The sequence below is a fragment of the Laccaria bicolor genome, genomic scaffold, assembly GCF_000143565.1.
Source record: "Laccaria bicolor S238N-H82 LACBIscaffold_8 genomic scaffold, whole genome shotgun sequence".
Taxonomy (NCBI): Eukaryota; Fungi; Basidiomycota; class Agaricomycetes; order Agaricales; family Hydnangiaceae; genus Laccaria; species Laccaria bicolor.
The window spans coordinates 788819-811057 of NW_001889879.1; the positions used below are offsets into that span (position 1 = coordinate 788819).

Below are 22239 nucleotides of genomic sequence, written 5' to 3' on the forward strand. Positions count from 1 at the left end.
CACCCATGGGTGATAACAATTGTATCGCACAACGACTTGGACACTTGTTGTGTGCCTTTCACAAGCCCCGGGCAACAATAATTTCCTCAAGCCAGAGTGGACTTTGTGATGGTCGATGCTGGAGCCCGTTGGTGGTGAGCGCTCATCATCCAAGGTACTTCTCAGAGTTATCACACTCTTCGGCATTGACTAATCTTCATACTCAGGCCCGAGTCGTTTCGCACTGAAACCGCTGTACAGGGGATGGTCTGGCGAGGGAACTTGAAGTACTGGGTTGCCGCGATCGCACACAAGCTTCAAAGAGAAACACGTTTTTCTGGGTGTTCATACGGTATACCTCGTCGCTTAATGCGCAACATCTGCCATCATTCGTTCTGGCTGTGGTCATCAACCAACATGGGGACAAAATTGAAAATTTGCGGCTTTTTCTCAATTTCAGCGCATGTGATCGCTGTTATGAGGGGAAATGGGGCTCGAGGGCTTTTCCGAGCTCTGGTACACGACCACTACCATCCAAGGTTTCTTTGGCCCACGAAAACCGACTGCACCACCGTCGTAATGAAAGCCACGTCGACCTTGAAGCTGGTCTCAGTTCTGAATCTCTGTCACGGTCACTTATGTGACGTGTGACCAACACTCGACGATGCTACAAACCAGTGAACCAGATATGTGTTCTACCAGGTACGTTTCCTTGCCCTCCTGATTCATCATGTCAGCTCCTAATACTCGCCTATGGCTCGAAGGAATCAAGGAATGAATGCATTTTCCAAGATCTGTAAGCGAAAGTCATCTTCCATACATGGATCCACTCCTCGAAGTCGGTTACGTCCCTGGGGCCGTACTCCACGCAACACGCACATAATCTCTCGGGATTGGGGATCACCGTTTTGCCCCAAACCCAATATCAGACGGCGGACTTGAACGAAAGGAACGTACATCCATGTTCGTCCGTCAGACCATTGCTGGATGGAGCGTATCCCGCACGGTACGGGTCGTGTTTTCTGTCGGCGTCGACTTCATCTTCGAGGGTGCCTTCCACTCCTGCTACCGTGAATTCATCTTGAACCCCTGCAATGTTGACCTTTGCCTTGTCGAGTTTGTCTTCGACCCACTTCGTCGAGTTTTACTTTGGATTCTGCTACGTCGAATTCATTTTCTTCTTCCTGCGCACCACGATCCCTTTCACGCGAACCCCCCCCCCCCACACACACACACACAAGATATCCAATCTCTAGGTGGTGGAGGCGTTTTTCGAGGGTTTCAGGGAGGTGTTGGACGGATGCGGCTGGGCATACGGATGATATGGGTTGTTGGCATAGTAGATGGTAGTGGAGTTGGCAGAGCTTGGCAGCATATAGCCGATACCGATATCGGGAGAAGGTGTGACTGACCCGGAGATTTCGAAGTCATGCCCATCAATGCCGCGTATGATGGATCGCAGAGAGCCGTCGATGAAGTAAAAGAGATTTGGAGGGATGTGTATTTGGCGAAGGGTAAGGGCAGGGAGAAGCAGAAGGAGAAAGGAAGGGAAAGGCAGTAGCAGGGTGACATTGGGGTGTAAAGTTCTGCTAGAAGTGGCCTTCAATATTTTGTACTCGTTGACAGTGTTAGTGACGCTTACAGTGTGTTGCATGATGAGTGGCATTAGTACTGAGACGCGTCAATTTGAGTCTGGGTTATATGATATCGTCTCCTCGAATCATTGGAGGGTGATGGTAATGGTATGTAGAACTAGTCGTACAAATGCATACATATGTTTAAATCGTTGCCCGTCGTGTTAACTTTGGTATCATGAACGTCATAACACCAGCACGTCGCCCGCAGTCACTGCACAACAGCCACCCAAAATCAAAGAAAAAAACGCGACAACTCCGACGCGACAACCCCGCAATCGCCTCATCAAACATCGACCTTCTCAAGGCGCGACTCCGTCTCCTTCTCATCACTCGTCTCCGACTTTGCCTTCTCATCGCTCGTTTCCAGATTAGCATTCAACGCAGCAGCAGCACGCGCCACCTTGTCCGCTTGGAGCAAGACAACCGCCGCGATAAAGGTGAAGAACAGCGAGAACCATGGGAAGATGGCTACTAGTCTGACTGTGATTTCAAACGTCAGTAAAGGTAAACAAGTGAAAAAGGAGAGGGAGAGGGAGAAGAGACATACTATAGTCAATCTTGCTATACACAGGCGTACTCCCACTAGCAGCCGAAACCTTCTGCACCACCTCCTTAGGCAACTCAAGCGTCCCCACAAACGCACGAACCACCGCCTCGCGCGTAGCGAAGAACAGCATGAATGGGATCATAGCTGCCAACAAGACAATACAGCAGAAGAAGAGGGAGTATGCTTGGATGCGGAGGGTTTTTGTTGATAGTGTTTGGAGGCGGGAAAAGAAAGAGGATGAGGAGGTGGTGGGGAGGAGGAGGGGGAGGAGGTAGTTGAATGTTAGGATGGAGATTAGGGTTGAGGAGGTTGTTGCTAGGACGCCGACGTCGAATATGTCTAGGGAGGGGTGTCGGTGAGCATTCGCGTGTGGGAGGGGAGAAAAGCAACTCACCATGAACATCGATGCTAACGACCGTAGGCGGCGTAGCCAGCTTCTTCAAGTGACTCTGCGATTGATTCGACTTGATGAGGGAGTTTAAGCCTACAGACGCGGCGATGACGGCGAAGCACCATGATAGAGAGAGCGCGATCGCGCGGGCTGTACGCATTGGCATTGGTGTAGTCGCCATTTCTCAGGTCTTTTCTCGAGTTCAACCGGAGGGGTATACGAGTACGGGAGGTGGGGAAGAGAAGAGACGGGGAAAGGCCGGTAATAGGTTGGGTTGCCCCGCAGGGCTTTTATGCATGCATGTATATGCATACATATCGGTATCAGCCATTGGCTGGCCGTATTTGAGAAGAGATGTACTTAGTCCAAGACGAAGATGCGATCTTCAACTTGGTGCTCGGTTGTTTTTGGGAACCATGCGGCCACGCGCAGCCTCACGGGTCACATGCATACCTTTTGCTCTCCTTTGCTTCAGCCTTCTCGAGCCCTGCCTGCCTGAACTTGGAAGGGAAAAGTCGTAAGAGGAATCTTGTGATTCCTTCAATTACCATCCCATTTCATATACATGCCAGGCACCGATTCAATTTCTTCGACGCTAATCATTGGCTAATCAAGAGCGAAATATCGCGCTCGCTTTGGTGTAAGGTCTACAGTGCTCTACACTACCATATATATGCACCGGTAGGTGAAAGAGTAATCTTTCATTTATACGACCTTTTGGTGTAGTGGTTGCATTGCGGTGCATATGACCATCTTACATTTGGATGTGGGACCTGCCAGGAGACTGGTGTGCTAGGGTTGGCATATGCTCAGGCGACACCACTAACAGCATGCGTATGAACGGATTGGTTCTCCAGAGATTGTTTATGAGGTCAACATTTCTTGTATACCCAGCGGAATGGTAACCTACTTGAATGAAGTACCAATTGGCAATTGCAGGTTCCACGACAGCATACAAATAACTCGCTGTGTTGGAGCAGCGAGTACGAGGGGTAGTGGTTGAGTGAGAAGGTAATGAATTCGGGGACTCTCAGTCCCCCTTATATACTACAAACATATGTAACTAGAATATACTACAAACTACTATAACTATCTACAGTGTCCTATATGAGACTAGTACGTGCGCGTATGCACGGGATCGGCATACCGGAGTTGCCGGTCCGCCTCGACTATTCAACACTCCCCCTCAACTCCGAATCTATGCCGATGCGAGACGTGAATCTCTCGTGAGCTGGGCGTGGTAGCGCCTTAGTAAATACATCGGCCAGATTGTCTTCTGATGCGCAGTGTTCTATTATGATTGAGTTGTCGCCGAGACGTTCGCGTACAAAATGATGTTGAATATCAATATGCTTTGACTTTGAATGTGACCCTTGATTCTTTGAAAAGTCAATTGCAGATTGGTTGTCGATATTCAGTAGTGTAGGTTTATTTTGTAATAAACCAATTTCTGTTAATAAAGTGCGAAGCCATATCGCTTCTCGAGTTGCTAAGCTTGCGGCCATATATTCTGCTTCCATTGTGGATACAGCAACAGTGCGCTGTTTGCGTGATGCCCACGATATGGGCGCATTCCCGAATAGGAAAATGTATCCTGAAATAGACTTGCGATCAAGATCATTATTTCCCCAATCAGCGTCGGAATACCCTTCTAAACCTGGAATAGAGTTTCCGCCGCCATACGTTATCCCATAGTTGCGTGTTCCGTTTAAGTATCTAAACACGCGCTTGATTGCACTCCAGTGTGCAGGGCTCGGATTGCTTGTGAATTGGCTTAAATGTTGAATAGCGTATGCAATGTCAGGCCGCGTGCCAATTGCTGCATACATTAATGATCCTATAGCCGCTGCGTATTCTGGGATACCGTGATGTTCTCCTTCGGGAGTTTTAGTTAGTTTGACATTCGGATCGAGTGGCATTTTGACAGGCGTGGATTTGGACATTCCAAATCTGTCCAAGATTTTTCCCACATACTGATTTTGTGTTAAATGTATTGTGCCCTTCTTGAGATCCCTTTGAACTTCAAATCCCACTATTTGTTTGAGTTCTCCAAGATCCGAGATATCAAACTTTTGGCCAAATTCTCTTTTGAATTCTGCCATGGCTTCGTCATCTGAAGCTAAAATTAACATGTCATCAACGTGAACTCCGATGATGATGAGGTTGTTCCTGATGTGCCTAATATAGACACATTGATCTGAGAATAGCCGCGTGAAGCCGAGTTGAATGAAAGTCCTGTTTTATGGCAACAGGGATCAGCCAGCTTCAAAATCACGGCTAAGACCGATATTTGTACACTGCCGATTGATATGCCGAAATTAATTATTGTATATGTAACATAATATTGTTTAAAATCATCAAATATTTCCTATTTGTCCGATCCAAAGCGCCGATTCGTTTTGTTTCCCCTACAGCTCTCATCTCTCAGATCTCACTGCCCATTCTGTCTCCCAGCAAGAAGGTTCGCGCCGCGTCGCGTCACGCCATATACCTCCGCTGACCACTCCTCATGTCGCAGCAGGTCTAACTGCGTTCTCAATCGACTCGCCAACAAAGGTCTACAAGAAGCTCTTCATGAAACTTACCGACGATGAGCGATTGCCCGACACTATTGGTTACGACAAGGAGGCTCAACCACGAGAGCCTCGCAAGAAGTTCATTGGAGAGGTTGACCTTCTGGACAGTACGTATTCTAATGTCAAGCGTCACCATCTCACGAATGCTCTTAGATGAGGAACCTCTGCTCAAGGGGTCATAGCGCCAATTCGTGTTCTTTCCCTTACAGCACAACGAGGTAAGCCATGTGTCATCTCATGGCTTTCTGAATGGTTGAGGAGAAGGGGCTTTCGAAGGATCTCCACGACTGGAATAAACAACCACATGAACGACAACGAACATCACTTCGTCTCCCATGTCCTCGCTTTCTTCGCTGCCTTTAACACTATCCTCATTCGAGTGAAGTTTTAGCAGCCGAGGCATGTTGCTTCTCGAGGACCCAGGCCAGCACAAGTATCTCTCCGACGCCATCGAGATAATTCCTTGCGTCAAGCACAAGGCGGAGTGGGCTCTCAGGTGGATCTCGGAGCAAGAGTCAACATTCGCTGAGTGTCACTGTAAGATTCTTCGCTATATATCCAGGGTATGTTTTCTGCCACTGCCTACACTCACCGGTTTCATAGGTATCATGAAGCCCGCTATTTGTCGTCTCGCTCGTCGTGGAGGTGTGAAGCGTATTTTGGGTGTTATCTATGAGGAGGCCCGTTGTGTCCTGAAGATTTTCCCTGAAAAGGTGTGTTGATAGCTTGTTTGTCGCGTCTCCAGTGATTCTAACCCTCTGCGCTTAGGTCATTCGTGACTCAGTAACGTACACAGAACACGCGAAGCAAACCACATTGACGGTGCTCGACGTCGTGTGCGCACCACGGACAGTGGTCTCAACTATCTCCAGTATCCTCCTCCGTTGTGTGCACACTACGGACAGTGGTCTCAACTATCTCCAGTATCCTCCTAGTCACGGCCCTCTCCCGCATTGTGTAGTTCTATTTAGTTGCATTATGATTACTATCGGCGTTCATACGTAGGAGAGTTTGGTAGAGGAGTTATGTAGCGTAAACGAATGAAATGAAATGGTAGTTGGTAACGTTGTGAAAAACTAAGGTGGGGAATTAAAGGATGCTGACTAGTGTTTTGGGAGGAAGTGTAGTTTGATATGTCCGAAGTGACTGGAGCTACGTAGCAACATTTCAATCTTCATAATCGGTGGGCAAGTCAAATTGTGTGCAGAAGCGGTTGCAGACATGCTCAGTCTCAAAAGACTGAAATGTCGCAGGAACGTTCCCTTCTGCGAAAATATGGCCGAGGTCGCTGATAAAAATTCCTACATTTAACAACACGAAGAAACCATTACGAAGATTCAATCACCTGTTTGTTAAAATCTGAGGGTCGGTTAGAAGAGTAGTGCCACCTGCGTGAGGAGCGCCCCAGTAAGCACGCCGTGAGCATCAACCAGCACTGGAGACCAACCTTGGAAGTCGGCTACATATGCCCGCTTCTTCGTTTGAATGTATTGAACATGCTGCGCAAAAGCGAGAAACTCGGCGCGTTCATTGTCGCCCTCATCAATGAAGTGGCAAGGAACCGCTGAGGCATTGTTCAGATACTTTTTAAACGATCCTTCGGTTGTCGGAATGATCTCTTCCACCAGGAAACAACGACGCTCTCCTGGCTTTTTCAGTTGTTCTATAGCGAGTCCTGCATCCACAAACCGCATCCGTGGAATCGAGATTGAGCGAAACTTTCCTTTGGGGTGCAAATCCATCCATTCATCAATAAAGGCATAGACCATCTCGAGCAGTGCGTGAGCCCACTTGAGACAAGTGACCTCCATGATGAGGTCTTGAGCTTGCTTGATGCCCTCGTATGGGATATCCTGTCGGATTTCAACAGCACGCCCGTCTCGTCGGGTTACGGTCTTTGATTTTTGGTAGAAGCTCTGTTTCGCACAGATATTGACGTCGCCAGAAAAGAGCGGCTGACTAGATTTTCCGAAGTATGCCAGCTTGAAAGCCCCTTTCCTGGGTTTTCCTGCCGGTGACATGTCCAGAATTAGTTGCATATCTTGAGGATTTTCAAAGTCGAAATGAGACTGCCAGTCCAAAGCAGCGAGAAGTTCATCGAAGGATTGTGCAAATTTGACTTGATATACCAGAACATCCACGTGCGACGACTGGTTAACTGAAGAATAGGCCCGTCATTGATAATATGGTGATTTGAAAGCAATTTAAACTCACACAATATGCTCTGCACTTCATGAGGAGAAGCGTGTGTCTGTGCCCGAAGTGCATCATCCAATGCCACTCTACGAGGAGAAGCATTGGAGTCATTCAAATGAAGTGGCTTGAACCCAGCCTGTGTTCGCGCCCGCTTCGGAGGAGGAGATTTTGTAGGGGAACTTGATGGTGAACTGTCAATATCGATGGTGCCAGTGTTGGTTGGCCAATTTTTGCGTTGACGTTGTGACTTTTTATTGGTAGTAGCAGTGCGCTGCCATCGCGTAAACTCAATATGAAAAACACCTGATCAGAAAACATACCACGGTTTGAGTTTCACGTTGCGATTTTGTATGAGTGCGTTTTCTTCCTTTTGTGTTGCTGGCCTTCATGGTTAGTGTCTGGTCACGATGTTGGTCCGATACAGTTAGACACACGCCGTAAGACTCTGTGAAACTCGAAGACTTACACCGTGATCTGGAGATTCATCAAGAACCAAATTTTGATACTCTCGTTCCTCTAAGCAAGCTTCGTATGCGGCATAAATATTGTTCGGAATATGAAAATGAACCAGAGCCTTTCCACCCTTGAACGTTTGGCCACCCTTCTTGCCATTCTTGAAGAATGACGGACACAAAAGAGCATCACGATCTGGGACTCTCGGACGGAGCTCAACCCAATCTTTGTCCCTCATTACAATGTCAGTGATAGCCAGAGGAAAACGTTCAGTGTAACGCATCCACTCTGGTAGGATTTCATGATATAGAATCATTTTCAACTCAGTCGCACCAATATGGACTGGAACATTGGGGACAACGGCAAGCAGGTCCTATGAATAGATTAATGGTTAGCTATTGAACTGAGCGAGCTATTAAATTGACCCACCCCGATCAGAATAGGCTTGAATTTTCTTTCCAGAAGGTGGACAACACGAACTTCTACAATAATAACCTGTCCCGCATTCCCAGCATATGCATTGCTAGCCATCTTTGTCCGTGCTGCTTGATAACCAATGTGGTTAACTGTATACCCTGATGTAGCACCGAGAGCGTGGTCAAGGCCAATTGCGTGTGAGCGTGACGGTGGTGCCGATGGTGTAGGATGCCCCGGCAACTGTACAATAGGTCCTGACATGTGAGATGGCCTTGCCGCGTAGCTAGGCAAGACTGCACCAGCAGCCAGCACACTCGCTCCAACATGCTGAACTGAGGCGGCACGAGCTGAAAAATGGAGTCAATGATGATTCATGACTTTCATATCAAGTGATGTAGGCGTACCGGTCCTTTGAGCCTTAACAATTTGTTGCTGAACATATTGCTCATGGACATTGGAACTTGACGGTGTTGATACAGGTTGACCTAAGAGGAACGAAGCGTTATATCACATAAGTATTGAGGACAACTCGTGCGACTTACCAACTGGTCGACGCTGTGTAGTCTTCTTGACACGATAATACTCATAGCATTGAGTGCAGACAGCACGACCTGGAACCGAAGGATCACTGCTGTGGAGGTAGTGAAAGTCCGTGCCCGCTGGGTAAAACTTGATTGAACATTCGGATCGTCCACATTGAATGGCTTTGTTGTTGTCGGTGACAGTAAAGTCTGCAGAAAAGTCGTCGGCCATTCAGTATGGGCAATGAAAGAGAACAAGAAATAGAAAGGAGAGAAATGGTATGTCGAACTGCTATGTGTCAGATGGAGAAATTGGGGATCGGGAGTTGAACCGAAAAACAGCAAATTGGGGATCAAAGTACAAATCCTGTACAAAGCCGGTTATTCAACACAAGGATACAAAATCAATCACTGAAATCAGCATATTCTCGTAAATCCACTGCAACCTCCTCTTCCTCGTCACTCTCTGTGGGAGGTTCAAGTCTGGGAGGCTGTTCGAGACCGCCATAGTAAACATATCCAAGATCTCTCGACGCATCGTCACCAAATCGTAGATCTCGCAAACCAGGAAGCAGAGGTACTTCATCCTCTGGCATGGCATCATCCTCGGCCAACGCTGCCTCATCAAGCAAAGAAGATGAAGCCAGGCCCCGAAAGGCAGATAAAAGCTGCTTATAAACATGCCAGAAGCTTGTTGAAGATACAGCCGGTTTTCCAAGCTTAGCGTAAAGCACGTTTGCGTGTTCTTCAAAGGCCGGCGGAACAAGCTGAAATACAGGTAAATCGCGAGGTGCCCACTTCTTCTCCATCTCGTCGAAGAGCTCTGGGGAGACATTGACCTGTATTGTATCGTGTATCAGGAGCATCGATAGTTCAAAAGTTAAACTACCTTGTAATCACTGGCATGATATAAGTGTGGTTTTGAAGTGATAAGATCCGGTATGCCTGCTGGAAGCAGCTTGTGTTTGTCAGCACGACGGGGACTCTCATTGAAACGTTTCATCCATTTATCGATTTCCGCTTGGATCCAAGGAATGGCAAGCCAGCGAAATACAAGTCTAAACAACAGTCAGCCAATTTCGCAGTAACAGAAGGAGATAAAGTGGTCACTTTTCAATTGGGTCATTTATATCATACCATCCGCTATTGACACCCTGATCAAAAATATCCTCAAATCCGGGAGTGAAATAACGGCGAAAGACCATCCAGATAATTTCTGGCTTTACATTGCTTTTGTTGAAGCACCAACGATGCTGAAGTGTATCACTTAATGAGGGGTCGAGAGTATGCCGAATGTTCGTGTGGATATTTGCCACCACATACATCTCCCACCCGCGGTCGCTTTGTGTGATAAGAGATACTCCTAAGAGACATCTGTTAGTGTCGTGATGGAATTCTTTTTATTTTCGCACCTTTGCGTTTTCGGCCAGCTTCTAGGTAATAGCTGCCAATGAGCTGAGGATTTCGATTCGTCCACCAGACCTTCAGCTATGGCAACAGGGAGTGGCCAGCTTCATTTTCTCGGCAAACACCGTTATTTGTCCACTTGCCGAGTTGCTGCCACGCATAATTATTACAAAATACTGTTTTCCCACGATGATTACCTTACTCATGGCTCGTAAATGTGAAGCATCCACTGAAAACAACAGTTCTGAGAGTGCATCAGTGATGATGGGTATACCATTTCCTGCCTATTTAGTTTGGAAATTTGTTTGTCAGCTCTGTATCATGGTACTTAACCTTTTGAATTGTTTTTTACTGATGTTACCCAGCTTTCAGCCTGTTGCAATCTATCCAACTCTAATAAGAGGTTCAATCCAGGTCAAGGATTAGTAAAAAATGCATTGGAATTTTTCTCATCTCATGGTTCCATCTGCAGACTTTGAAAATTTTCAAAATGGTGGCAAGGTATGTAGCTGAGAAAATCTTTTGAATATCCTTACTGCAACTCAAGTTTAAGGACTATGGGTATGTATATTTCAATCTCTCACTAGGATGTTCACTCTACATATTTTCTTGTATTCCAGGAAAGCTGCTAAAGTCCTTTCTTGCTGATGCTGATTCTCCATTACACTCATGTCTTTACCCTCCTTCTTCACAGAGCAAATAAAAAATACCTCATTCAAAGTATAACACCTGGGAAAAGCAGTGATTTGGAAATGTACTAGAAGATTTATTCCCTTCTGAGTATTTGTAATTATCACAGGACTTACAATAACTTACCCCCCAGAATTTCAATGATACTAAAGGTATTTTAGTTGAAAAGTATTTTTACTATTTTATTCAGCATGAGGAGTGCTACAGATTTGTGGTGAAGAGAATCAAATTACTTTCTTCAATCTTAACTGCTGAAGTTTGCTTCACCATTCTTCAACTTTGCACAGTGGCTGAAAAAGAATTTCGAACTTTGACTAATTTTTTGAATAGCATAATGTGACTGGCTGAAAGCTGGACAGTGTTGGTAGAGAACAATTTTTAGCAGAAGTATCATAACATAAAGATAACAAAAAATTTAAAATAGGTAATTATTGTGAGAAAATAGTATTTTATAATAGTTATGTCCAGCACACAACTCGGCAGGTGGACAAACAATGGTGTTTGCCATGAAAATGAAGCTGGCCACTCCCTGTTGCCATATGTCGGAAAAATCGAAATTAGCATATCAGTGGTTGCGGCAGCTGATGAACATATGCGAACTGATCAGCTTCTTGCAGGCAGCCTTTTCAGTCGGCTATTAGATCATGTCACCACTGGTAAGCTGCTGGTCCGAACAACCAGTATGTAATAAGTTTTTTCCTGGCAAGCATATCAGAAGGTTATCACCTCACATCATCTCTGGTGCCTCTAACAAGTCTTGTTCAGCCTACGAGGAGGAGGGATATCATATCTGAGGTGCCGAGGTCATATCATTTTCAGTGCTGACCGCTATCATGATCTGACAAGCATTCCCAACAAAGTTATCGCATCATGGCAAATTATTTCCATTGTAAACGTCCGAACTGCCTGGAACCCATCAAGACAGAGTCCCTCTGTCTAATCTCTTCATCGTTTTCAACTGTCCATCGCCACCCGTAATACCGCAGTGCTGGGCAGCCATACCTTGCGATGTCCGGTGCAATGTGGTCTCCAATTGTGCTGTTTGAACTCCTGTGGAGTTCAGGAGTGTTGGAGAGAACATACTCCACATCATTGGAGTGGCAGTCGTCATGCTCCAACCTCGTTCCTGTTGCCCTCAAACATATATAATGTGCAAACACTGTGAGTGAATTCTGCCATGAATCCTCAGCTTCGTCTCATCCCACTTTATTCTCACCCTCTCCTCATCAGACCCACATTGGGTCAGGATGCGACAAGCAGACCGACCCAGACTTTCCGCCAATCCGAATATTCAGGAACACACCCAACTCTTCTCCTTCTCCTCCACGTAACCGTCCTCATCCTCGTCGCCATTCTCCAGTAGTTTGGAGACACTCCGAATGATGTTCCTCACTCAGCAAAGAGCCAAGGTTGAGCCAAGGCCCTCTCAATCACGATGTCACCCGCCAAACACCGGACTTGGGACTAGGATTCGGAATCGTATCGAACAATAGAGGCTAGCACATCGGCACGGTGTGGGCCTGGCAAGGTGAGATATTAAACTCTGGTCTGGAAGCGGTGGTTCTTGCGTATGTTCGGGAATTATCTGGAGTCTAGTAGCATGTAGATATCAATGTATAATCTTGGTATAATCACTGCCATATTATTAATTGGATAACGTACGACCCCAAATTATCCCAAACCCTCCCCGTCGATGTTGACTCTGGTGGCCGTTGTCGTCACTATTGCCAGTGTTGATCATTTTCACCGGGTAATCACCCTTGTCAGAAATAATCACGCTGGTCAATAGATATCATGGTGATCATTCTCACAATCCGATATAAATGATTACTGAGCCATATTTTCCCCCCGAAAAGGTGACGGACTGATATGTGCTGATCTCTTCATGTCTCTACATATATCCTAATTTTGATTTTCCCGACATAAAGGATGGCATCCAGTTATCATTCAGGTGATGTAATTAAACGACCTGGCTCACTTGGTGCAAATATAGCTCACCCTGAAGTAGTATGCCGGCTATGAAGGCACTTAGCGATGCGGACTGGCTGACCATAGGGTGGTGGGATTCTATGGCAACAGGGAGTGGCCAGCTTCATTTTCATGGCAAACACCATTGTTTGTCCACCTGCCGAGTTGTGTGCTGGACATAACTATTATAAAATACTATTTTCTCACAATAATTACCTATTTTAAATTTTTTGTTATCTTTATGTTATGATACTTCTGCTAAAAATTGTTCTCTACCAACACTGTCCAGCTTTCAGCCAGTCACATTATGCTATTCAAAAAATTAGTCAAAGTTCGAAATTCTTTTTCAGCCACTGTGCAAAGTTGAAGAATGGTGAAGCAAACTTCAGCAGTTAAGATTGAAGAAAGTAATTTGATTCTCTTCACCACAAATCTGTAGCACTCCTCATGCTGAATAAAATAGTAAAAATACTTTTCAACTAAAATACCTTTAGTATCATTGAAATTCTGGGGGGTAAGTTATTGTAAGTCCTGTGATAATTACAAATACTCAGAAGGGAATAAATCTTCTAGTACATTTCCAAATCACTGCTTTTCCCAGGTGTTATACTTTGAATGAGGTATTTTTTATTTGCTCTGTGAAGAAGGAGGGTAAAGACATGAGTGTAATGGAGAATCAGCATCAGCAAGAAAGGACTTTAGCAGCTTTCCTGGAATACAAGAAAATATGTAGAGTGAACATCCTAGTGAGAGATTGAAATATACATACCCATAGTCCTTAAACTTGAGTTGCAGTAAGGATATTCAAAAGATTTTCTCAGCTACATACCTTGCCACCATTTTGAAAATTTTCAAAGTCTGCAGATGGAACCATGAGATGAGAAAAATTCCAATGCATTTTTTACTAATCCTTGACCTGGATTGAACCTCTTATTAGAGTTGGATAGATTGCAACAGGCTGAAAGCTGGGTAACATCAGTAAAAAACAATTCAAAAGGTTAAGTACCATGATACAGAGCTGACAAACAAATTTCCAAACTAAATAGGCAGGAAATGGTATACCCATCATCACTGATGCACTCTCAGAACTGTTGTTTTCAGTGGATGCTTCACATTTACGAGCCATGAGTAAGGTAATCATCGTGGGAAAACGGTATTTTGTAATAATTATGCGTGGCAGCAACTCGGCAAGTGGACAAATAACGGTGTTTGCCGAGAAAACGAAGCTGGCCACTCCCTGTTGCCATACTTCCTGATAGACTCTCAGGGTCCTGAAGTGGTCTTCAATGCTAGTGCCATCCTCGCACTTAGCCCGAAATAGCTTTCGGCGGGCAAGGACTATTCCTAACGGCCCTTGAGCTTCCAATAGACCCTTTAGCGTATCCCAAGCTTCTTTCGATGTTTTTGCGCTAGATACATAAACCAATAGTTTATCAGCTACCCGCAATCTTATCGTCGATAAAGCTGTCCGGTCCTTCTTATCCCATGCTGGTTTCTGGTTGGCGTCTGATGGCGCCGTTCCGGGATCCACATAGTCCCATAGACCCTGATCTGTCAAGATGTCCATCATCTTGATTTTCCATACCGCGTAATTGTCCGCGCCTTTAAGCGGTTCAATCCGGTAAACATTCGATGATCCATTATTGGTCTCCATTTGCTGCTATGTAATTGATAGGGTAACGTGTGATAGGGTATCGTGTATGATAAAGTTTTGTATAGTGTGTGTAGTATGTTTTAGGGCTCGGGGCCCATAACCTGTTGGAGCAGCGAGTACGAGGGGTAGTGGTTGAGTGAGAAGGTAATGAATTCGGGGACTCTCAGTCCCCCTTATATACTACAAACATATGTAACTAGAATATACTACAAACTACTATAACTATCTACAGTGTCCTATATGAGACTAGTACGTGCGCGTATGCACGGGATCGGCATACCGGAGTTGCCGGTCCGCCTCGACTATTCAACACGCTGTACTACGGTCCAACCGAGTAAATTCAACCTCGAAGAATTAGCCAAGCGCTTCACGACGCGACGGCCGCCCAACTGCCCATGGGTTCAACATTTCATATGCCGACTTCTTCTCCTTTTTCAGGCTTTCCTTCACCACGCGCGCTCCTACTCCAGACCCTAGTTCTCCGCGTTCCTTCGGATTTCCAAATTCCCCTCAATAACATGAACATGAACGGCCGATAACTTATAAGCTTGCGGATTCGCGATGGTCGAGGGCAGAACCCTACCCCGCATGGCATACACACAATAGAAATCTACCCGTCGTTACTAACAGTCTGAATTCTATCGCTACCTATCAGGACCACCAAGGACGGGGCATTCCACTTCTCAAGTGCTGGGGATGTATGGTTTACCTCGGCTTGGTTTTACTCTTTCTGTTTCTACTGGAGCTCGCGGACTTTCGACGACCTGCTTCCTCTGGTGACGCTGATATCGCCGATCGCGACGAATAACCAAGCTCCATTCCTTGCTTGTACATTCTCAACAAATTCCTTTTTCCCATCTTCGTCGAGTTCCATTCGAACCTTCCAAGTTCTTCCATCAGACCTTGTCCTTCCGTCCGCATACCCCGTCTTCCTTCCGCGAACATTATCACGAACAATGAACATTCTATAGACTCGGCCTTTCACGACATTTAAGGGTTCGCGTGCGCTTGCGGCTTTCTTAAGCAGCATCTTGTATTTCTCTTTTTTTAGTGTCTAATCTAATGATAAGTATTCTGTCATAGTAGGTATTGATGGGAAACTGATTTAATCGATCTCACTCAACCTCGGTGGACCACAACGGACGGACTTTCCCCGGGTGTAAATACTCGATAGCTGTAAAGTCCTAATAGCCGACTTTAAGGGACTTTGCCTTGCGGCAACACTACTCTGCACGGTCATCGCTAGATACACACAGTTGTGCATGGTAGGAGTTCCTGCATGGTTAGTCGTACGCAGCCATTCGTGGTAGTGCACGGCTATTTTCAAGGGCCTGCATTCCGAGGGCCTCTACATCCCAAATCCGAATTGTTCGATCAAATGTCGAGCCAGATATCATGAGCGCCCCATCAGATGAGAACGCCACGGACGACGTCGATGGACTTTGTTCTCGCAATGATGTCACTGCCACCGGGCTCCAGGTTTCTGAAGTTTCCGCCACCCAAATCCGAATTGCCCCGTCAGACGAGCCCGATACTATGCGCCTGCCGTCCGGTGAGAATGCAACAGACCAAATAAAATTACGGTGTCCCTCTAGTGGCTTTTCCCCCACCGGTTTGCCATCTTTTGCATCCCAAATCCTTATTGTCTCGTCACGCGAGCCAGAGACTATGCGCCCTCCGTCAGGTGAAAACGCAACAGAACAGACCCAATCAGTGTGTCCGCACAATGGCTCCTTCACCTGGATACCAGTTCTCGCGTCCCAGATCCGAATTGTCTTGTCATACGACCCAGAAACTATGTGCGTTCCGTCAGGTGAGAACGCGACGGACCACACCCAATCAATGTGTCCTCGCAATGGGTCTCCCACCGGGCCACCAGTTGTCACATCCCAAATCCGAACCGTTCGGTCACCTGAGCCAGATACTATGCGCTTCCCGTCAGGTGAGAACGCGACAGACCAGACCCACTTAATGTGTCCTCGCAATGGCTCTCCCACCTGGCCACCAGTTTTTGCATCCCAGATCTGAACCATCCCATCATCCGAGCCAGATACTATGCTCATTCCATCAGGTGAGAACGCGACGGAACAGAGCTGGTTTTCTTTTCCTTGCAATGGCCCCCCCACCTGTCTACCGGTTTCTGCATCCCATATTCGAACGGTTCCGTCGCGCAAGCCAGATACTATGCTTGTGCCGTCAGGTGAGATCGCACAAGAAAGAAAGTCCTCTTGTAACTGAAACACTTTGACAACTGTGCATTGGAGTAAAGTCTTTAACTGCTCATGGGTGAACAAAAACGCAGGATTTGCTCACAATCTGTGAATCGAGTCATAAAGTCGTATGCCGTTTGGTAGAAGGATCCGCCATCCTTAAGAAGATCTGACAAAGCAGATCTGATTTTGCTTGAATGGCTCAATGTGAATTTCAAACCAGCTTGAGAGTCCTTCTCCAGAATCTGCATCGTGGTGCACAGGATCTGGTACTTGCGGTAGTCGGGGAGAAGTTTCTCCTTCTTCAAGGCATCAATCACGTTTCGGTATACCTCCCTGCGGACGTCCCCTGAAACCTTCAACCGAATGAAAGATATCAAGGGTGGGAGAGCTTACCAGACATGATCAGAGGTTTTAAGGCAGTATCGATGCCCTCTGAAACCAGCTTCTCCACCGCGAGTTTGCTGTGCTCGTACAAGTCGAGTTCCAGCCAGTCGTTTGCCATCGCAGGTTCCTTCTCCTTGCCACGCAGCTTCTCCCAGAACAAAGGGTCATCATCGAAAGGACGTGCTTTCGGGATGTAATTCTTATGACCAGCAGTCGATAAGGAGATGTGGATCATCTGGCCCTGATGGATCTTTCGGCCAGTTCCAAGGTGAGGCCTATCATAGATTCCTTAATAAATACGATGGCAATCAACAAGAGGCCCACCTCCGAGTCATCTCCGGCAATCCATTTTTCTTTCGTGTAAATGTTAGTCTCTTGCATGGCCAAATCTCAACGAAGCGCCAGCCCCCTTTCAGAGATTCAATAATACTGATCTCTCCATAATCCCTGAGTTCACGTTTGAATAGCGCGGTGCGAAGGCCAGCTACCCCCGCCTCGAAGACCATCCACCTCAACGGTGGCCGAGCACGATCCATTGCAGTGTTTTCTACATTCCCACCCCCACTAAAAGCCATACATTAGTGATAAACTTGTGAGCGACAATTAACTTACATATCTGAGTGCGTCCCTGCAAACCAAACCTCCTTCGTTTGTCGAAGCGTTTCCTTGGAGTCTGTTCCATCTTGCGGTCAGTGCACTGGCAGATGACAAGTCGAATCATGGCCACTGGCACCTACCCGGTCTCGCAGGTTTGGCAGATCCCCCGTGAGCGTACTCGGGGAGAAATTTAACCCGCCGCTCATCAAGCGCGAGTGCATGGCGGAAATAACAGACATGAGTCATCCCGTTGACTGTCCCTGGAGGCATGGACTTCCTAGATGCCCACCCAATTGACGAAACACTATCCCTAAGGCACCATCAGTCATTTTGTTTTTCTGTTGTGACAATTTGAATAACCCACCAGGCTCCAACGAAGTGTACCTTCACCTCGTTTGAGAAGGTTTTCTTGAAATGATCGGCTAAGGTCGGGAGCTTCTGACCGCCGGTATCATCGGATCCGACGTTACTCGCTGGATGCCCACCACCTTTCAGGTCGGCGTACAGCTCATATGCACTGAGGATGAATATTGAGTGCTTGAGAAGAGTGAAAATTTGGAGACGCACAATGGTATCTGCGTCTCATTCCCCTTGAAGACGAGGCCGACCTGAAGTTTCCGAGAGACCTCAGTTAACGAGCTGTTTGCAAATACAAGGCGAGTCGCACCTTTTCAATCATCGCCGAGAGAACTCGAACTTGAAATGCTCCACGAGAAAACCCTAACATTAAATCAGGATGCGGACATGAGTCAAGATTATTTTGTTATGACACACCGAACAGAAATATACAATCGTCTTCCTCGTAATTATCCGACAACCAGCGGTATGCACCCAAGACTATTCGCTCGAAATCCCTGAATTATCAAGAGGAAAATTAGGGCACAATCGGACAAGTAGCGCCATGACCTACCATGCAATTGCTAAGTCGATCTTGTGATAAAGAACCTTCTTGTAAAAACTGAGCGACTTCCAAGATGGCCGAGCGTAAGTGCCGATCCCACTATTGTACCACGTCCTTTGATTATCTCCAACCGTCTTCAATATGAGGTTGTACAATTCAATTACGTTTGTGTTCTGATCGTTGAAAGCGTCGAGATCCTGGACGAATATTAAACAAACAGACGCTCACCTTCTTTCCAAACTGGTTCGACGTCCCGTCAATACAGACGATGAGGTTTCTAGCGTTCAACTTATGGCCGCAGGGCATACACGGCTTATCAGACGCAGTCTTGGAATTCGTGGCTACGCCAGGTAGCCCACGGTCAATGAAGACAGCGTTGTGGGTCTTATTATCCACTGATTGATAATTTAGCCGCTCACCGAAGCCTGAAGGGTATGAAAAGGGAGTGGAATACTGACGAATCTTAATAGTATGTTCATTATTCTTGTCATTGGGATTATCCATGGCCGAGACGAAGTTGGAGGAGGAAGAACTGTCCAAGGGGAAAGTGAGAACGTGTGCACTGCTGTGTGAGATGACATGCGTGTAAACGCGATGTGTCACCTGTCAATCATCCCGCAAAGTTGACAAGGGGGACCCAGCGCCAAAGTTCGGTGAAGCCCACAACCTCTGTTTCTTGCCAGCAAAGCCAGCTCTTACCCAGCCGTCATTTCAGGGGTTACAAAAAAACAAGCTTCATAAGAGATTTTCCCGCTATGCGAGTAGTGGGTTTTGTAGTTCAAAAGTTGAAGCCAAAAAAGAGAGAACACGTGTTTTTGAGACATGCACGTGTTCTTCACTCACATGTGCACACGTGCCGTCTCTACATTCAGTTGTGGCAGCCAGCGGGCGGTCTTGGGGCGGTCTGACATTCTGCAATCAGTCCCTCATGCCTGCCGTTTAAATAAAGCGTGTTCCGAGCGATAAGCACCTCTTTTTTACCGAAACCACTATGTCTACCGCGGGGGGTAGCTCAACACTGGCAGGAAGCCCCAGCATTGAGATTACAGGTAACCTCTCAGATTTTTGCCCGAAGTCAAACATCTGACACCCATTGACTAGAAATCTGCGTTTCATCCCAGCACATCCTCAAATCGGTCCAGCTTTCGATTGGATCGTTCGAGCGGGAATCACCGTGTCTCCTAGGCGCAAAGACCCACAAATTTGAGTTGCCATCCCCCTGGTGAGCCGATGATCATGTGTAGCATTGGACGACAAACCCAGTCAAAGCAGTCAACTTTCGCCTTCAGAGTCCCTCTATCTGAAAGTCCGATTCCGCGGATTGTTTCGTGCTGCGTCGAAGAACAAGATACCTCTTGATGAACTGCTAAACAAGGTGGGCCACGACTTCTCCGGAAAACAAGGCAACTCCCATTTGCAATCGCTCCTGTCTTGCTGATGCAAGACTTTCTACTCTAGAATGGTCAAAATCATTTGACAAGTTCAATGTCGTCCTGAAGTTTCGCCGATACGCAGGGGTGTGTGCACTTCTTCCTCAAACGCAAAAGCGCCCGGCTAATGCTGGTGCGATCGATCTTAGAATTCGACGAGTGGCGACCTGCAACCCACAACGGATGCGTTATTCAAGTTGGTCGAACGGTCAGTCTGCTTAATCCCCGACTACTGTGGCTTACCTTCCCGCTACTAGGTTCCGAGTCCTGGTCATCGGCAGCGTAGTTCTCTCACATTTCTTCCCATGCACTAGCTTATAGTTTTTTTTGCTGTAGAGCGGTGTAGGGAAATCTTCCCTCATCCATGAATGCTTCGGCGTCAAGGCTACTGTGAAGTCACCTCCCCTTCTTCTCAAAATCCGCTGCTAAAGCTTGTCCTTGCCCAGACCGTGTCTGATCTTAAAGCTGGCGTGTCAAATATCAATAAGGAGCTCATAGCAAATGAAAACGTAAGGTTTATTCTGCACGACAGTGAAGGCTTCGAGCCTGGGGAGGGTGAAAACTTTGGGAAAGTCGTCGATTTTTTGCAAGCTCGGAAGGACATGCCCAATGTGAGGGATCAGGTACATGTTGTCTGGTATGTTTACCGCTCCTCGATCACCTGAGTGAACAAGATGATGAGGCTGTTGCGCAGGGTTTGTTTCCAAGTGTCCCTGTCTGAACGTGATCGTTTGTTTGAGGCTAAGGTGGAGGAGCTATTCCGCATGAAGTCCAAAGGAGAACTTGGCCCTGGTAGGTTCTTGGTGTTCTCTGACCCACAATGGCTTACTGTTTGATTTAGTTCCTGTGATCGCCGTTTTTACCAAATATGATAAGTTGGTAGAGCAGGTTCAATTTGGTAACAATCTAGAGTTCTACAAACGCAACAATCATTTGGATCGGGAAACCCGAAATGCACGTCTTGCTGAGGAGACAACAGCAAAGTTCCAAGAATTGTGTGTTAGTCCCTTCGAAAAGGCCGTTGGTAAAGACATTCCGCATATCGCCGTCTCAAGTAAGTTACAAAGAGATTTCTTGTGCTTGTGCTTATATTTTCCAACAAAGTCAATAAAGAATACAAGGATACCATGTTGGGCGGGCTTGTCCGTCTCACTGCTGACTGTGTTAAAAACTCCCTGGAGGTCGATGTTGCTGAAGATGTTGCACTGGTCTCTGCCATCGCTCTACGCGTGAATCCAGCTGTGAAGATTGATGCAGTGATTGCGTGAGCATTTGAACGTTTGCCTGCTGAACGTCATGCTGACATTCTTCTTGTCAAAGAGTTGGGCAAAAGCGTATGAGATTTCCGCTGTGTCACCAAACTGGAACCTAACTTCTATCTAGGTTATTGGATGCGCCTTGCGTCCAGCGTGAACTTTTCGGGGAAAACTATAGAAGCATGTCTTCGAGTTTTGCACACTGATATTGTGCGAGCCTGGAATATTCAGGATCAATTTGGGGTAAAGATTTCATTGTTATGCCCCCTCAAACTTCGCTTACTGAGAACATCCCCCCAGCATCTCGAGAGCAAGGAGTTCATGGCGTTAATGACCACACTCGCCGAGGAGCTGTCGGATACCAACATGACAACGTGAGTGCTTTTTCAATTATTTCACCTTATTTTTCACGCAAGTCATCAGTTTTCGCGCTTCCCCGCTGCTTAGTGCTTTAACTGCACTCGTGGTGGGTCTATCTGAAACTGCCGATCCTGTGGCAATTCCAACTGTAGCCCTCGCAAAGTGGGCAGACGATGTATATGAGCAATCGTGCGTTTTAAGGTTCCTACGTATGCGGTCAAGTACTAATCGAGAAACTTCCAGGACGCTTACGGTACGACGTCTGATGGCGTACATCGTTGATTTCACCCTCATTATGCAACTCATCTTCGGCCTCGTGGCTAACGCCCGACTGCCGCTTTCCCGTCGCCTGATCAAGCTTGCCTTCGCCACGTACAAGAATTCACTAGAAAGAATTCAAGTCCACAATGAGATTCGGGATCATGTGAAGTCTGCAGGTCGCTCTAACCGGGATGCAGCACTTGCAAAGATGCTTGAACTGATAAATAACTGCCAGATGAGAACTGAGGACATGGACAAGCTACAAGACGTGATGAAGGGGTTTGATAATGTTGAAGATGAGCCCTGGGAATTCAGCAAAACCTGAAAAGTTACCAGGTAGCGTGGATCATCAGCGAGCTCATGTGGGGGAAATATGATTTCAGCTCGAATCTTACTAGTAA

General features: G+C 46.6%; 7 protein-coding genes across 7 annotated transcripts; 3 read left to right on the plus strand and 4 right to left on the minus strand.

Annotated features, from left to right (window-relative positions):
- Window positions 1-189: 189 nt before the first annotated feature.
- Window positions 190-1551, minus strand: LACBIDRAFT_325703 (small secreted protein; the record flags this gene model as incomplete). Its single annotated transcript, XM_001879451.1, has 5 exons — window positions 190-294; window positions 655-773; window positions 937-1111; window positions 1218-1285; window positions 1392-1551. 5 exons carry the CDS (start codon window positions 1549-1551, stop codon window positions 190-192), a joined length of 627 nt encoding a protein of 208 aa, XP_001879486.1.
- Window positions 1552-1899: 348 nt separating this feature from the next.
- On the minus strand, window positions 1900-2735 carry LACBIDRAFT_325704 (uncharacterized protein; the record flags this gene model as incomplete). Its single annotated transcript, XM_001879452.1, has 3 exons — window positions 1900-2096; window positions 2164-2502; window positions 2558-2735. The coding sequence occupies 3 exons, from the start codon at window positions 2733-2735 to the stop codon at window positions 1900-1902; spliced, it is 714 nt and encodes a 237-aa protein (XP_001879487.1).
- A 235-nt stretch (window positions 2736-2970) lies between these two features.
- Window positions 2971-3975, plus strand: LACBIDRAFT_325705 (small secreted protein; the record flags this gene model as incomplete). Its single annotated transcript, XM_001879196.1, has 5 exons — window positions 2971-3071; window positions 3127-3235; window positions 3281-3341; window positions 3654-3780; window positions 3954-3975. The coding sequence occupies 5 exons, from the start codon at window positions 2971-2973 to the stop codon at window positions 3973-3975; spliced, it is 420 nt and encodes a 139-aa protein (XP_001879231.1).
- A 1757-nt stretch (window positions 3976-5732) lies between these two features.
- LACBIDRAFT_164996 (uncharacterized protein) lies at window positions 5733-5973 on the plus strand (the record flags this gene model as incomplete). Its single annotated transcript, XM_001879197.1, has 2 exons — window positions 5733-5843; window positions 5899-5973. Coding segments are annotated over 2 exons (186 nt in total), but the record flags the coding sequence as incomplete, so codon positions are not given.
- A 527-nt stretch (window positions 5974-6500) lies between these two features.
- LACBIDRAFT_325707 (uncharacterized protein) lies at window positions 6501-11084 on the minus strand (the record flags this gene model as incomplete). The annotated part of the gene is made up of 16 exons (XM_001879453.1): window positions 6501-7288; window positions 7345-7597; window positions 7647-7724; window positions 7793-8152; window positions 8209-8543; window positions 8601-8681; window positions 8739-8927; window positions 9130-9556; window positions 9607-9775; window positions 10041-10080; window positions 10130-10205; window positions 10322-10353; window positions 10458-10517; window positions 10661-10679; window positions 10941-10960; window positions 11048-11084. 16 exons carry the CDS (start codon window positions 11082-11084, stop codon window positions 6501-6503), a joined length of 2964 nt encoding a protein of 987 aa, XP_001879488.1.
- Window positions 11085-15719: 4635 nt separating this feature from the next.
- On the minus strand, window positions 15720-19241 carry LACBIDRAFT_325709 (uncharacterized protein; the record flags this gene model as incomplete). The annotated part of the gene is made up of 14 exons (XM_001879454.1): window positions 15720-16687; window positions 16750-16995; window positions 17043-17308; window positions 17358-17597; window positions 17646-17706; window positions 17771-17940; window positions 17995-18147; window positions 18198-18238; window positions 18298-18350; window positions 18405-18484; window positions 18541-18728; window positions 18760-18926; window positions 18951-19063; window positions 19231-19241. The coding sequence occupies 14 exons, from the start codon at window positions 19239-19241 to the stop codon at window positions 15720-15722; spliced, it is 2757 nt and encodes a 918-aa protein (XP_001879489.1).
- A 281-nt stretch (window positions 19242-19522) lies between these two features.
- LACBIDRAFT_325710 (uncharacterized protein) lies at window positions 19523-22054 on the plus strand (the record flags this gene model as incomplete). The annotated part of the gene is made up of 14 exons (XM_001879198.1): window positions 19523-19580; window positions 19633-19753; window positions 19795-19906; window positions 20047-20169; window positions 20298-20351; window positions 20408-20598; window positions 20656-20753; window positions 20803-21015; window positions 21066-21225; window positions 21370-21460; window positions 21518-21591; window positions 21641-21766; window positions 21821-21949; window positions 22036-22054. 14 exons carry the CDS (start codon window positions 19523-19525, stop codon window positions 22052-22054), a joined length of 1569 nt encoding a protein of 522 aa, XP_001879233.1.
- Between the last annotated feature and the right edge of the window lie 185 nt (window positions 22055-22239).